This window comes from Macrotis lagotis, chromosome 8 (genome assembly GCF_037893015.1).
Source record: "Macrotis lagotis isolate mMagLag1 chromosome 8, bilby.v1.9.chrom.fasta, whole genome shotgun sequence".
Lineage (NCBI taxonomy): Eukaryota > Metazoa > Chordata > Mammalia > Peramelemorphia > Peramelidae > Macrotis > Macrotis lagotis.
The window spans coordinates 81,229,804-81,246,411 of NC_133665.1; the positions used below are offsets into that span (position 1 = coordinate 81,229,804).

The window sequence follows — 16,608 nt, forward strand, 5'->3', positions numbered from 1 at the left end:
GCAGACAAAAGAACAATACAAACATTTTAAGGTTAGTATCTTTTATGGTATTGATCTTTAATCACAATATAGTCTTAAAAAAGAAATTAGGGCTGATTGAGCTACAAGGTAAAAATCCGAGATCCTTTTACTGTTTATATAATACATAAAAATTACAAAAAAAAAGATAATTTACCACACTGTTAGTTATAATGTAGATGCTTATAAGTAGTAAATTTATAGATAGCTCTAGTGACTTGAAGGAATCCTGAATACTCAGAAATATCCAAGTTGTAACTAAGGAATCACTTACTTGCCAAGCAGAAACTGAGAAACTGTCCCATAATCTTATTCTCACAACCTCCATTTGAGGAAAAGAAGAAAGTTAGTATAATTATATTCATATTAAATCTAAAGCACAGTGATATTTTTGACTTGTCCAAGAGCATTGAACAAGTCATTGAGAAACCCAGTTTTCCAAATTTGAAGGTTTTATGGTTTGTGAATGAACTGAAATGAAATTAACTTTTAGATTACAAAGAGCAGAGTTTACCAGTGCTTTCAAAATAACAAATTTGTAAGAATAAATTTAAAAAATAAAAATAAAGTGTTTAGCACTTGTTAATTGAGCTATACCAAAAAAGAACAATATATTCTAAGAGCATTCTGATATGTATTTAAGTCTGCAAGCTAGCTCCATGCAAATTTCAATTTATGTGTATTTGCCTTGCACGTCTGCTCAAAGTGAGATGAAGGAAAACTTAGTGTTCAGAATGAAGAGTTACTAAACAAAACAAACCTAAATAACAATATTAACAAAATTGGATAATGGAAAGAAAACATTTTTGTTAGACTGTTTCTGGAGGTTTTAATCAATGGGTAACATAGCTGCCACTATCTGATAATAGGATCTCTACCACTCCAATAAAAAAAAAAACTTGTTTAAATGTATTTCCTAGATAAACTAATAGTAAAAAGAATTCATTTTAGATTGAACAAAGTTCTAGAGTACTTTAATGGTATTCAATAAACACAAATAAGTTGAATTAAATAACAATGTGTTTCTGATTTCACAGCCTCCAGTCTCCTTTAAGACATCTTGAAAGCTGCTAGGTGGCTCAGTGGAGAAAGTAGTGAGCCTGGAATCAGGACTTCCTTGCTTAATAAATGTCATTTAAATTTGGCATTTAACCTCTTTGCCTCAGTTTCCTCAACTGTAAAAACGGGGTTAATTCTAGCACCTACTTCAAGATAAAATGAAATATTTGGAAAAGACAGCACAGGACCTGGCACATAGTAATAAAAGGTTAATTTGCATTCATCAAGGAAAATGGAGTACAGCTAAAAAACATTAAGACTAAAGTATGAGGGGCCTATGTTGAAGTGCCTACTCTAAACCGGGCCTATTGTGGATACAAAGACAATGAATGAATGAAGCCATCCTTACTCATAAGGAGCTTATGTCTTCATCTTTTCCCAAAAAGAATTTCCCTTTCCAAAACTTCCCGTCAAGATAAACTTAGGGATCAACTTTGCCTCTTACCTCCAGCTTCTCCTTCATATTAATCATTTAACAAGTGATACCAAATCTAACTCTGCAATAGCATCCTCTCTTCTCCTCTTTCCAATTACAGTCATCCTCATCAAAGCTCTCATTCCCTCTTATTTAAACTTAATTTTTTTCCAGTGTCTCTACTTGCATCTTTCCTACAGAGCTATCACATAGGACTTAGAATAATCTTGTTAAAGTATAAGGAGATGCAAGTAGAACATCCTGCTCCAAAACTTCCTTCCTGGCAAATTAAAAAAAAAATCTAGCTACTTAATCTAGTTTTCAAGGAATTCAATAATCTATTCCTGATCTATCTTTCCGAACTTACTTGCCTTTACATACTTATATTACATCTAAACTAGACTAAATCTCATCCATCCATGTCATCTTGTTGAATTTTCCTACTTTAGTACCTCTATTTACTCCAAATTTATACTTGGAATAGTATTCAACCAATATAATTGTTAAAATCCTCTCTATCCTTCAAGGTCTGGCTCAGATGAAGCCTCACCTAACACCCCTCTACTACTATCTATCTAGAAAGTCTCTCCTAATCTCTTATACCTTTCTCTTTCATCTTTTCCAAATATTTGCATAATCAACTCTATTACCAATTGAGCAATCCATCAAACAACATATTTATTAAGCATCTACTATGTAGTTACATTCTACTAAGTATTCTGGAGATACAAAGAAAAAATAAACAGTCACTGTTTTTAAGTAGTTTATATTACATCATTTAGATAGATACATACATACATACATGTATATATATAAATATGCATATGCATATATATATATATTTATATGTAAAAGTATAAAGGACTTAAGTCATTTTCCCCGGACCCCAGTAACTTTTAAACTTCCCCAAAACACTAATTTTACCCCAGGTATATAGCAGGTACAGCTAAATGCACAGGACAAAAAAAGAATACAAGCAGATAAAATCTTCATGAATTAATACTAGAGAATATTAATCCTTAAAACATTCATTCAAAATTCCTAACCTACTAGTCACTGCACTCCTAGCAGGGCCTCTTTGCAGAGACTTTGCTGGCATACTTCATTCATAACCAACTACCCAACCTCACCTACCACCCAGCAACAATCAGCAGACACTGAGATAGCCAGGTTTAGGAGGAAGGACAACAGGAAAATGTGTTGTTTTCCGCTGGGGGCTGCCCCTGGATCAGGGATACAAAGGTTCTGGAATACTCTTTTCTTTCAAAAAAATAAAAGACACTCATTAAGATCAGTTCAAAAGGAAAACAGGAGACCCAAAGTAAGAAATGTCATAGAGAAACAACTACACTGAACCTGAAGGAAAGAAAACTGAAACACAGTTGAACTAGTTTTATGTCATCAGAATACTCAGGCCAAAGACCTAGAGGTAAACACTAAATTATCCCTCAGCCTTGGGGGAATGTATACATCAATGAAGGATGTAGAGTCAGAAAGTAAAAAGCAGGGTAAAATGTGGGAAAATGCTCAAGATAGATATTAAGAAGAAGGAAAAAAGAAGGAATTGAGTATTAAATCTGCAAAGAAATTACAAAGCTCTCAACAAATAATGCTAGACTACAATAATACTAGACAAAAGAAAGCCAATCAATGATTGATAAAACACAGAATTCTGTGAAATCTCAAGAGATCATAAAATTTAAAAATTCCAAAATAGTAACAAAATAAGTAAAAGATATGAATAATGAATACATGTCAAAATTTATAGCTATCAATATGAAAGTAAAACTCAATGAACAGATTGGGGGAAAAAAGGAATTTTAAAAATTGAAACAAAAATTAGACACTTTTTCCAAAGAAACTGGAGAAGTGAACAGATTTGGAATACTAAAATGCCTGAAGAAAGGAAAAGGGGAAAAAATTAAATTTCTCCCAGTGTTTGAAGGTTGTCTTTGAAAAAGAGAAAAAATATAGAATATAGAAAAGACCTAAGAAGTTTGTTTGTTTGTTTGTTTTAATAAGTACACAAGGAGATTAAAAATGCAAGCAGCATTTTTAAAAAATAGGAGAAATGAAGGTGAAGGTACAGATGAAACACCATATACTAAACTCCCCAATTCCTCAACAGGTGAATCAATGTATTTTGGGGGACAAATATATAGTGATAGGTGTATAAGTAAGGAGCCAGGGTCTATTTCAGAGATATATAACCTTGTTAAATTCATAGGTGAATAGCATATGGATGTTGATTCCTATAGAGTTGACTAGAAAATAGAGAAGGCAGCAGAAAGGCAAAGAATAAAATAGGGGAGGGGGTAAAGGGAGAAGTGGAGGAAGGATTAAAGTGAGAGTCTGTGCAACATAAAATCCTAAAGAGTTTAGAGAAGTGAACTGCTTTGTCAAGTATCACTCTGTCAGTATATGTCAGAGGTGAAATCCTCTTAGGTATTCTGGGATATACCACTCTCAATCCATTATGCCATGTCATCTTTTGATAACCAAAAAAAAGGTCATGCATTACAAAAAGAAGTAAGCTTTAACTACATAGGAGTAGAATAACATTATTTAATTCTATCACACAGAATGCAGGTAATCTCAACACTACCTGAATGTATGTTATTTAAGGATAATATCATATCATTGTCATTCCAAACCAAATACCATTTAAAGATGTTTGAGGTTTTGTTTTTTTTTTAATAAGAAACATTTTTTTCAAAAAAGACACATTCTAACAGCTGTAGGATGCTGTTGTACTCTTGATATCTGCTACAAAATTTCTTACCAGGTTGCGCCTTTTTAATGGTAGAAAGTAGTAATAGTGGCAGAAAGAAAACATCAATGCGTAGCAAGTTAGAAGCTCTGTGTAGAAGCATAGCTGCAGAAAAAGCCAATGATTATCTTCACCAACACAATTATTAATCCTGCAGTAAAAAATAAAAAATAAAAACAAATGAAAAGAATACATTTAAAAATTGTAAGTAGGCCAATTTTGAAAAACTTCAAAAACAATATCTGAAGAAAAAGAAGCTATAATTTTTACTTTTAGACACATCATTTCTAAAACCACCCAAGGCATACAGGAAGTACAAAATATAAGAAACTACAATAAAAATGACAATACAATTGTAGCACATTTTGTACTTTATATCTTTTATGTTCAAAAAATTATAGTATAGGTGAAGTATGCATTCACATACATTATTTCACAAAAATGCAGTGAGATCAAGAGGGCAAGTCTCACTCCATTTTGCAGATAAGAAAACTGAAAATGGGGTCACACAATGAGATGAGTTAGAGACATCAAAGGATTATACTCCAATTCCTTTGACTCCTGTTTCACTGGTTCTCTGTGATAATACAGGTTTCTACATTCTAGCCAAAAAAAGGGTAATTCTAATCCAGAAAAAAAATAACTTTTCCAGAGTTGTTGCTTAACAGTTTTATTTCTTGGAAATCAAGTGATTATAAATTAGAAAGCATATTGTCAAACCTGGACATAAGTTTTCTTATTTTGGCAAGTCTTTTTGCCCATTCTGTTTGCTTATTTTTAAAAAACAGGATTATTTTACCAACAGATTTTTCTTTCCACAGTTTATGGGATTTGGGGTGAAAAAGAATGAGAGAGAGTGTGTAGATTTCAACATATTACTTTTTGATGAACAGTATCACCTTGTAATTTTATTTTAAAATGTATTTTAACTTCAAAATTTTTAAACTTTAAATTTTAAAATGTATTTTAATTTGAAAATGTACTTTATCTTTATAAAAAGTTAAAAAGGAAAACTGTCTATTTCATGTGTAAATACAATTCTGGAAAATTTTTCAAAAACAGCATCAAACATATTGACTATTACAAAATTCAACTCAATTATACATATTAACTATTATACAGCTCAAGGCCAATTAGAAATAATATATTCTATAATTTCCCCTGAAATTATAACCCTAAGAACTCATTTGCCTAACAGAAGTGATTCAGTCTGATCATATACCACACAAAAATCAAACACCCTGAGTTGTAAAAAAAGTAGGAAAAATCACATCATGTCTCCACTAGTTCTTTCCTAGTCACAGAAAGATTTATAGTATATACCTGCTAATATGAATAAGATTAATACCAAATATTTCCAAAATAGTTTAAAAATGGCAATATTGTTATGTTTAGAACAAAAATTAAATAAAACACTTTTAATTGTAATAAATTTTCCATTTTAAAAAATCTATTTAATTTATCATCAATTTAATTGCAAAACTGTTCAATTTATTTTAAATATTAAAACATAGACCCTGAGGTCAATATGACAAAGAATTTTAAGTTATTTCAACACATTAAAATTGTATTACTTTGTTACCCTCTGGGGGGGGGCAAAAAGGATATAAGAGCAGCTAATTTTGAAGAATCACATTCCTTTTTAAATATTATTTTAGATGGTTATTTCTGAGGAATTTTCTACATAAATATAGAATAATCTAGTAGATTATTACAATCTAAATAGAATAATTTATTAGAACTGGGAGTATTCATGATAATTATCACAATAACAATAAAATTTAAACTACAATTTACATTGAAAACAAATTTAAATTTAATTAAATAATTTAAAGTGCTAGGTTACATTAAAATGTGCATATGTACAAATGTTCACCCTACTAAACATTTTAAAATCCTGGTGCTTTAACTATTTCTATTGTCATCCCCATCTCCCCCTCCAAACAGTTCATATGGCAGTGTTTATAGCACTTACTTTTAGTAATCCGTAGACTAAGAAATCTATTTATAAAAGTCATCAGTTCTCTCCTTCATCTCAAGCTCCTGCCTTTTCTGGTTTTCCTGGCTTTCAGTCACAACCAAAACCTCACCTTTTATAAGAAGTCTTTCCAATTGCCCTTAATGCTCATGCCTTCCCTCTATTAATTATGTGCCATTAGTTATATATGAATATAAACATACATATATACATACATCTATGCATTTGTATTGTTCTGTGTGAATGTGAAATCACAATAAATTGCAGCTATTACCTGGTGTGTGTCTGTACATACATTCATAAATACAGATATGTACTATGTATATAAATATCTTCTTTGTACACAGAAAACAGAAAAAAATTGCCTGTTTGTATGTGGTCCCTCTCACTAATCTAAGAGATCTTTGAAAAAAAGAGATGAATTTTTGCCTTTCTTTGTAGCTGTGTCACTTAGCACAGGAACCTCACACATAGTAAGCATTAAATAAATGTTTATTGCCTAGCTGATTATAAAGAAAGGATCTGACATCTGACACAGACAACGAAAACCTATGATACAGACTTGGAATGAAGTCAGTAAAAATCAAAGAGTCATTTGAGCTTTGGCCTTTTAATCTTCAAATTGCTAAATGAAAGAGCCCAGGAAAGATTTCTCCACATAGTACTAATTCTTCTCTAACTCACTTCATCTTCCCTATCATCCTTTCTCTCTCATGCTTCAATTATGTCGATCAATAAACTTAGCCTTATCACCTTATGTATTGAATGTCCTAATAGCCCTCAACAAAAAAGTCTAAATGAAATATCCTTAATCTATTTACTGTCTCCCCACTCTCCTACGTATTAAAAGAAGTTGATTAGAGACACAGAATAAGTTGTACACCTCTATAACTAGTGAAGTGAAGGCACGTTGTAACTCAAAATTAGAGTTATTTTTCATTGTTTTAAAAAATAAGTATTTATTAATATTCTGAACATTTACAAATGGTGGCTTTATCGTGCTTTTTATTCTCATGAAGTTTAAATTTTGTTTTCCTTTTAAGGAAAGGATTAATTCAAGCTGGCATATTTTATATATTTTTATATTCAATAATAAGAAACATTTTCTGAGTAAGAACTAGAACTCAAATGTGTGAAGCAATTAGAATAAACTTCATGCATATGATTAGATTTCTCAGAGGATAATGATGACTAATATGTTTTAAATCAATTTATTATATTGGGGAAAAAAGCACTGTTGACTTCTATCACAGACCAAAAAAAATTAGACAGACTTCTGATTTTTATACTATAATATATTTTACACTTTTTAATATTTTACTAATTCCAGCAAATTTATAACTATTGTTAAAGGGGTAAGATCAACCCTGACTCATTTTCTGAATAACTGCTACCTCATATTTTGTGATACTTGTGTTTTTTCTGTATACTTAATTACATTCATATGACACTTATACAAACATATATATCTTATAAATAATACAAAGAAAAGAGAATTATATACAATTTCTTGCTTTTCATAGATTTTACAGTGATATGATGAAGAATTATTGCAAAATTTCAAGTTTTAAAAAAAGTAGCTCAAAAGCATATTTTCTTTAGTCTTTAGATGTTACAAGAGAGCCCCCTATTGACCAAAAAGGTCAACATAGTTTTGTACTCTCAAACCCTGTGCCCCCTCCTATCTCCAATTCTGACTAAATGATGATAGTTTTAGAGGTGTAGAGAACTACATGATGATACATAAGGACATATTCAAACTAAGTCAAATTAGATAGATAGATAGATAGATAAATAGATAGATAGATAGATAGATAGATAGACAGACAGATAGATAGACAGACAGACAGATAGATAAGATTTAAACGTGAGAAAAATCTCAAGGGGCAGAAAAAAAAATTGGGGGGGAGGGGTTATCTAAAAAAGGAGGGAGAATTGGTTATTCCACTGTCCAGATACTGCATGTCTGCTATCAATACCGAACCCCTTCCTATTTTACAGGCTATATATGATAAGGAAAATCTAACAAATCAGTGAGGCAACTGATATAACAGAAACTACTATGATTAAAAATGAATTAATTTTGTCTTACCATGGACAATGATGATCCATTCTCCTAACACAGTGGCCACATCGGCTGCAGTGATGGGAACGCTTTGGTCTCATCAAATTACATTTATTGCATAATTCCCAAAATTCCCTTTCTATAAAAAATTAAGTTTAATGACATTACTTCAAAATTTAACCATTATTAATAATGCATTATTAATATCACATAGAAAAGCAAATTCTTAGAGGTATATAAAAGAATGATTTTCATATAAATATATAGAATATTCTAAAAGATAGAAGGTATAATTGCTAATCCATACTCCCTGTGATGAAGGCAATAAAAGAAGGGGATGGCAGAAGATAAGAAGAATAGTGTCAAGGAAGCAACAAACATGAGCTTGGACAGACTTCAGAAGATAATGGAGGACAGAAGGCCCTGGCATGCTATGGTCCAAAGGGTCACAAAGAATCAGACGTGACTGAATGACTGAACAACAACAACTCCCTGTGATATCTTTTTTCAGAATACTTACAAATGTTATTTAAAAAAAAAAAACATAAGCATATGATGGTCAGAAAAGATGCAGAATTCAAATATTGCTTCATTCCAATTGCTTGGGACTGACAATATGTAAAAGAGGTAATATCCAAAGATAAAATACTATGTGTCATAAAAGTATTTTTTACTATAAAGAGATTTTGTTAAAATGTTTTCAAAAATTATATTTCCAAACTACAAAATGAAACTGCTGATTCCCTCTTTATCTATAATGAACAAATAATTTTAAATGCTTTGAATTCATTAGTAACAAAGGTAAGATAACATGTATGTTTCTGTTATTTTTGTTTTAATGGAAGCTCAAGGATAACAATAATTTTGTTTAGAGGGTAGATATGTTTGAATGAAGTCTATAAAGAACTATATAGAGTTTAGCTACAGCTCAGCTCCTCTTCCTAACCAGCAATAAAAACTGCTCACTTTCTCAAGTCTTTTGACAACATGGACATAGATAAGAAAATGCAGGTACAATATTATTTTGTATGGAATTTAATATAACTAGTTAGCAATAAAGTTATTAAAGGTCATCTTCCAAGTTAAGGCAAACACCTTTGTTATTCGGTGGTTTATCAAAAATTCACTGATTAATTTGAATTCTACAAACATTTATTAAACAATTGGGTTTGGAACCACGGTATCAACTTAGGGATACTAAATGGAAAATGACAGTCTCTGATCTCAAAGATCTTGTAATATAATAGATAAGATAGACTAGGTAAGAATAAGTATGATAAAATCAGTCCCTCTCAGGGAAAGGAGTTTTCATAAAATTCTGAGAAATTAAGGAGATCACTTTCATTAGGGTGAGTAAAAAAAACTTCAAGGAGATGGCACCTCAGCTGGGTCTTGAAGAAAAAGGAATTTTAATGATCAGAAAAATAAAAACAAAAAGCTTTGCAAACATAGTGAATGGCTTATATGAAATGAGACTCCAGGGTGAGCCTGGGAAAGGACTAGTTGTCTAGTTTGTCTGAAATATGAGTGCATGAAGAGCAGATTAAAATAAGACTAGAAAAGGTAGATTGATCTCAAGATCTTTAGTTAAAAAGTTTATATTTTATCCTATTGCAATGAGAAATCTATTTCAGGTTTTTCAAGCAGTGAAGTAATAGTGAGACCAATAATGTATTTGTAAAATTCTGGTAACCGTGTGAAAGTAGAACTGATAAAGTCAGAAACATGAAGATCAATTGCAAGGCTACCATAATGATCTCCAAACAACCAGTAGCTAAGTCCTTCCCTGAAGTCCTTACTGAATCTCACCCTGATTGGAGAGAGCCAACTGTATCCAGAGTAAGAGAATGGAATAAGCATTTATATAATGCCTTTATACCAGTAAACATCTGTATAATAATTATTACATATAATAAGCATTATATAACAAGCATTTATAGTTGCCAGGCACTAAGTCAAATGGTTTTTACAAATTTTACTTTATTTTATATACCTAACTAGCCCAAGACTTATCACACTTCAAACAGGATATCCACAGGTCATTGGTTTTACTATTTATCCTCACCGCCCCCCTTCTACTTCTTACTCTGGTGTAGCAGTCAAATCAACTCTACTGTTTTTTCCCCATAAATATCACATCAATCAAATGCCTTCATCAATCCAGTGACTTCCCAGACCAAAATGTGGCGTTCCCCATTTAGGATACAAGATTTTTGAAAGCAGAGACTTTAGTTTTGTATTTGTGTGCTCAGCACCTGGAACATAGTAAACAGGTAAAAAATACTCTTTCCATTAATCCACCCAGCCAGAATACTTATTTATTTTGATATTTTTTACCTGTATTTGTCTTACTTTATCATATGACTAAAAACTACAATAACTACCTCACCAGTGTTTCTTCATTGAGGCAATGAGATTAACAATACAAACCTAACAAGGAAATCACTTCACATGTCAATCTCAAGTAAAATATAGTATATATAAATGCAAAATATTATGATGAAAATGTGAAATAAAGGTATCACTTATTCTAATGGATATTGTTCTTGAAATTTTGTCCATCACATCTCTGTTCTTTTGACTTTTTTCTTAGCTCAGGAATAAATCAAGAGTCAAAGAGTAAATTAGCTAAATTTTTTAAATTTACAATAGCCATAAGGGCTTAAAAAGATATCAACACTAATAAAAATGAACAACGTCTTTCTACTCATCAAAATCTCCAAGAAATTAATAAGAATTGTGCTTAAAACTGCTACTTTATTCACAAAGAATCAAAGTAAAAGGAAGTCAATCTTTTAACATTAGTAGATTTGTTACTCCAATAATCCAGCGAATCTGTAATCTCACTGATGTTTATATTTCCTTGAAAAATAAAGATGATAAACCATACATGTTAAAAGTTATCTCTCCAGCAATGGATTAGCAAGTGTTCGTGAAATACCCACTATGTGCCAGGCATTATGTAAGGTGTTAAGGATAAAAAACAAAAGTGGGACAATCCCTGCCCTCAAGGAACTTAAAATCTATCAGAAGAAAAAATACATGAAAAATAAAAACTAGGTCACTTTAATGAGGAAGGCACCAGCATTTGGAAGAATCAATTTAGATGGAAATCAGGGATGTCAACTATGTTATCAACCACAAGCTCTCCCTTGTCCCTCATTTTCAATTCTTTGGAGATTCTGGTATTCCATGATTCACAGCCATAGAACATCCCCGAAAGACCACTGTTAAAAAAAGATGACCTTAGTCTTGGGGAGGAAGGAGGGGAAAAGAGAAAAATTTAGAACTCAAGTCTTTCAAAAAATGAAAGCTGAACATGGGGATGATGATCAGCCTTGATGGACTCTCTCGTTCCATCAGTGCAATGATCAGGGACAATTTGGGGCTCTCTGCAATGGAAAATGCCATCTGTGTCCAGAGAAACAACTGTGGAGTTTGAACAAAGACCAAAGACTATTAACTTAAATTTAGGGGAAAAAACTGATATCTTATGGTCTGATTTTGCTATCTCTCATACTTTATGTTTCTTCCTTCAGGATATGACCTCTCTCATCATACTCAATTTGGATCAATGAGGGAGGCGTAAAAGAATTGTCTTGCTACAGTGAGGACCCAGTTGAAATTATGTACCATAAACTTGTAAGGGATCCTGTCAGCATAGTTTTGTGACTTCTTTTAGCAGCATCAAAGTTGGAGTGAAGACAAGAGATGATGGGAGTCATCCAAAGGTAAAGTTTGGCAAGGGAAGACAGGATAATGACAGAAGGGATTCAGAGAAGTGGATAGTTTACAGAAAAACTGGTTCACCAAGGTGTCAAGATGGATAAGGAAAGAGAGTACACTCAGAGCTGAGCTGGGTGATGGTCTGAGAAAGAACACAAGGGTGGGGTGATTAGAGGTTACAGTGAGGACAAAGAACAAGGTTATGGAGTTAAAAGGCAGAGGAAGAGGTGAACTAATTAGAGATTAGTATCACATTAAAGGAATTTCAGAGTTCATAACAGATGTGAAACACTTGTGGGTATGGCGAGACACAAGGTAAGAATTTCAGTGTGGTGGTAGGGTAGAACATGAAAAGCAAGGAAATTGAGGAATTGGGACTTCAGAGTAATTGTGTGACTGACTATCACTATCTCTCTCTCTCTCTCTCTCTCTCTCTCTCTCTCTCTCTCTCTCTCTCTCTCTCTCTGAAGGAAAAGTTGCTAACTAATGGTGACAAGAAAGAAACCTTGGAAGTAGAAATCAGGAGCAAGGAGTATTTCAATTCATCCTCTGCAATCAGTGAGTTAGGAGCAGGAATAACAGTGCAACCAGTACTGGAAAGGGTAGTCTTTCTAAAGGTTGTCCCTCAATCTTATAATACACTCTTCTTTCTACCTCGAAGAATGCCTAGTCTCCTTCAAAGTTCATCAACCTTTATATGAGTTTTCCTGATCCCAAAATGGTACTACCTTCCTCCTCCATCTCAAATTACCTTGCATTTGTGGATTTCTGTTGCATGTGCTTATGAACATGGTATCCATCCTTAAAGTATATAAAATGCTTGAGGGAAGGGGCACTTTCATTTTTCTTTTATATTCCTGGTGCCTAATAACATATCTGTCATATGACAGATGTTCAATGATTGAATGATTTTTTAAAAAACCCTATTAATCTAGATAAAAAGCAGCAGCAATGTAAAAGGTAGCCCACTGTTTCATAATCCCAAAACATAAAATACTGGAGATTTTTTTGGCCAAAACTGCTGAGGAAATTGAAAATCAGCTTGTTAGAAATTACTTAGACCAATATTTCAGAACAAAGACTGCATAAGTTCAAAATAGAACTATAACCCTAATACATAAAAACAAATTAAAAGAGAATGAGTAGGTTACTTTAACAACAACAGCTAAGGGATGAATTCTTAAAGAAGCAAATGACAGATGAGACCATAAAAAATAAAATAGATAATTCTGACCACAATGTTTGAAAGCGTTTGCACATGTAAAAGCAATGAAGACAAAATAGAAAAGTGGGGAAATTAGTGACATACAAGATATAGAGGAAATTAACACAATGAATTATTCTAAAAGACAAGTGATCAAATGAAATGAATAATTTTAGAAAAGGTTGCAAACTTTAAATGGCCATATTAAGTCTGGTAAGAGAAGTATAAAACTAAAGTAACTTAGAGGACTCATCTCACATCACCCAAACTGGCAATAGGCAATATAGCAAGATGGGAAGATAGACACACTGATGAAGTTATCTAAACCATTCTGAATATAAATTTGAAATTATGTAAGAAATTTCAGCAAACTACTCATACCCTTTGACTCATCAATTCCAGACAGGAAAAAGATTACAAGAGGGGGGAAAAGAGAAATAAAGTTTTGATATACACCAAAATATTCTTGTGGTAACAAAGAATCAGAAATAAAGTTGGTGTACTAGAAAATAACTGAAAAATTATGGCCTTATAGAGCTCAAAATTATAAAAATGAGTAATTCAGAAAAAAGTAAGATTTTGTGTAATGATGCAGAGTTAGAGAAGTCAAACTAAAGACAGTATCAACATTGACAACAAATAAAGGAAAAGGTAACAGAAAGAAAATGGAATAACTATAACCAAAAAAAAAAATCAATGATGGTTGTAGAGAACAGATAGTAAAATGTACCTTCCTCCGTTGGCCAAAAAGATAAAGGTACTATCAGGTTTAAAATATTAGATAATACTGTATATATTGTGAAATTTAATCACTGCCTCAAATCATAGTTTTTGTTTAATTCTTTTTCTTTGTCAGAGGAAGACTTAAACCTGGGGAAGGAGGTAGGTGAGAGGAGAGAGAGAGAGGACCATTTGAAATGACCATGCCATGAAGACATAAAAGATTTCAATACATGCTAGGTAAAAATAAGGGTATCATAAGAAAACTAATCAGCTAGGAATTAAGTACAATATTTCTGAAGAATATAATACCTCCATGTGGAATCTTTGGATTTTCAGGGAGTCTTCCTGGATCAGTTATTGAAGCTCTCACTAAGGCCACCAAGCAAAACATGGCAATACCATAGAAGACTGGAAAAACAGAGAGACAACCACTTACCCTTAAAGATCCTTTATTATTAATTATATTTACATTGTAAAAATATGAACTTTAGCATACATTAAAAAACAAACAAAAGAATTGTTTCCAAGAAAACATATCAATACTAACACCCATTACTGAGTGTTCAGCACCCAAACTCCTCACCCTGATTTTAGTGGTCTTCTTCAATCTGACATATATAATCTATATGCTCTGGGCAATATAACCTTTCTACTCCAAATTGGTACTACTTCACTGCTTTACTCACACTCTTCCACCTAGCCTCCAATGCTTCCTTCCCTCCAATTCACCTATAAATCTACCACTTATTCTCTAAGAACTGTTCTTCAGGACTGCCTTCTCCATGAACTCTCTTCCAATCATCTAATCCCAAATTAAGTTCCCCCTCCTCAGATTTTCCATGCCTATTAACATGTATACTACAAACCAAATCCACAGATGAGATGCAGTTCAGTGAGATTTGTAATTTTATTAACAAGTGTTTGGGGGAAGAAACAAGAATTTGGAAGTATTCATAGCATAAAACAAAACAAATATATACTGTGGGTATGGACAAAAGCCTGTCCTGTTCATCTGACACAGAGTATGGTATCCCATCATCACAAACAATTTAGCTAGGTGAACCAAGTAAGTCCCTTCATTTCCCTTGGCCTGAGTATCCTGTCCTGTAAAATGAAGACGTCTATAGTAAATAACTCTACAACTCCCATAAAATACAACATTCTATGTGATTCTACATAAAAGCAGAAAAGTTCAGAACTATCAATTCTCCAATTATGATGTACCTAGGAGGTTATAATTGATAATGAAATCTAAAACTAATTTCAGAAACTCTAGTGTCAAAAAAGAATAAAATGGCTTCACAAAACCAAACAGTCAAATATGTCAACAGAAAGCATTATTAAAACAGTGGCAATTGACAAAGAGATGCACAACAAAATCCTTCCAACAATCAGTGCCTACTAGATTAATCTAGTCTATAGATTTAAAACTTTAAAAACTTTAAACTTTAAAAAGTTTAAAAACTTTAAAAGAGGGGCAGCTAGGTGGCGCAGTGGATAAAGCACCAGCCCTGGAGTCAGGAGTACCTGAGTTCAAATCCAGTCTCAGACACTTAATAATTACCTAGCCGTGTGGCCTTGGGCAAGCCACTTAACCCCATTTGCCTTGCAAAAAAAAAACCTAAAAAAAAAACTTTAAAAGATTAGAAATATTTTCAACAGTTTTTTTCCTCTGGTGATAGAAACATTCTGTAGATGTAAGTCAGATTTAATAATACTCCATTTTTCAGAATATATTGCTCTTTCTTTTGCCAATTATTCTTTGTACCTTCTGTAAATCTATTCTTTGTCCAAGCAGAATTAAAAGGCAAGTGTGTATACATGTCCCGTTTCCACAAATAATAAGAAGGTGAATCAGTAAACCAGCCACATAGTACTAATGAGTTTCTTTTGAAACTTCAAACCAACAGAGAACATAATGGAAGAAAGCAAAAAGGAAGAAACCTCATATATTTTTGAGTTGAAGGGATTTTAGAGGCCAAATGAGTCCAGCTCCCTCATTTTTTTCCATGATGTAAAAGAGGTCCAGAGAGCTTAAGTGACTTTCTTGGGGTCATATTGCTAGTATCTATCTATGGCAACATTCAAACTCAGATCTTCCTAACTCTAAGTCTAGTGATCTATCTACCCTGTCACCAATATATCTCCAAAATGAAAAAAAAAGTTAAAAAAATATGAAAATCAATTCAAATATTTGAAAAACAAGCAAAAAGCTCCAGTGAACAGTGGCAGACTATAGTATTATTAATTGACTGGAAGAATTTGTTGGAATTATTTCTATCTCTGTTTCTCTCCATCTGTCTTTTTATCTAACTATTTATCCTCTCTAGGTTTCACTCACATGGCATTACTTCTCCAAGAAATAGAAGCCATTGGGGAAACCTCATAAATAAATATACTCTTAATGTCACCTGAATTCAGTTTAGCCTTAGAAATTTTATTTATTGGGCAATTCATTAATCTAAATAACACTGGCAAGAGAGATCTTGAAAAACAAACTTCAGGCATTCACTAAAAGTCTATTCCCTAAAATCACATCTCTTAGCAAAGTGGTACTAAAGGGAGACTTAATTTGAGACCCTGCTTCAAAACTTCACCCATCTGGATACTATGTAACTATGTTATTTACCAGTATTATTAGATGTATGAT

The 16,608-nt window shown here is 32.4% G+C and overlaps 1 protein-coding gene across 5 annotated transcripts in view; it reads right to left on the reverse strand.

The window, feature by feature from the left end:
* The window catches only part of ZDHHC21 (zDHHC palmitoyltransferase 21), a 63,540-nt gene that overhangs the window by 34,017 nt on the left and 12,915 nt on the right, over positions 1-16,608 (reverse strand). For all 5 annotated transcript variants that reach the window (XM_074197533.1, XM_074197532.1, XM_074197529.1 and 2 more), the window contains 3 exons: positions 14,268-14,366; positions 8,333-8,444; positions 4,275-4,413 (listed from right to left, as the gene is read on the reverse strand). In XM_074197533.1, the coding sequence (XP_074053634.1) occupies positions 4,275-4,413; positions 8,333-8,444; positions 14,268-14,366 (350 nt within the window). The remainder of the gene's footprint in view (positions 1-4,274; positions 4,414-8,332; positions 8,445-14,267; positions 14,367-16,608) is intronic.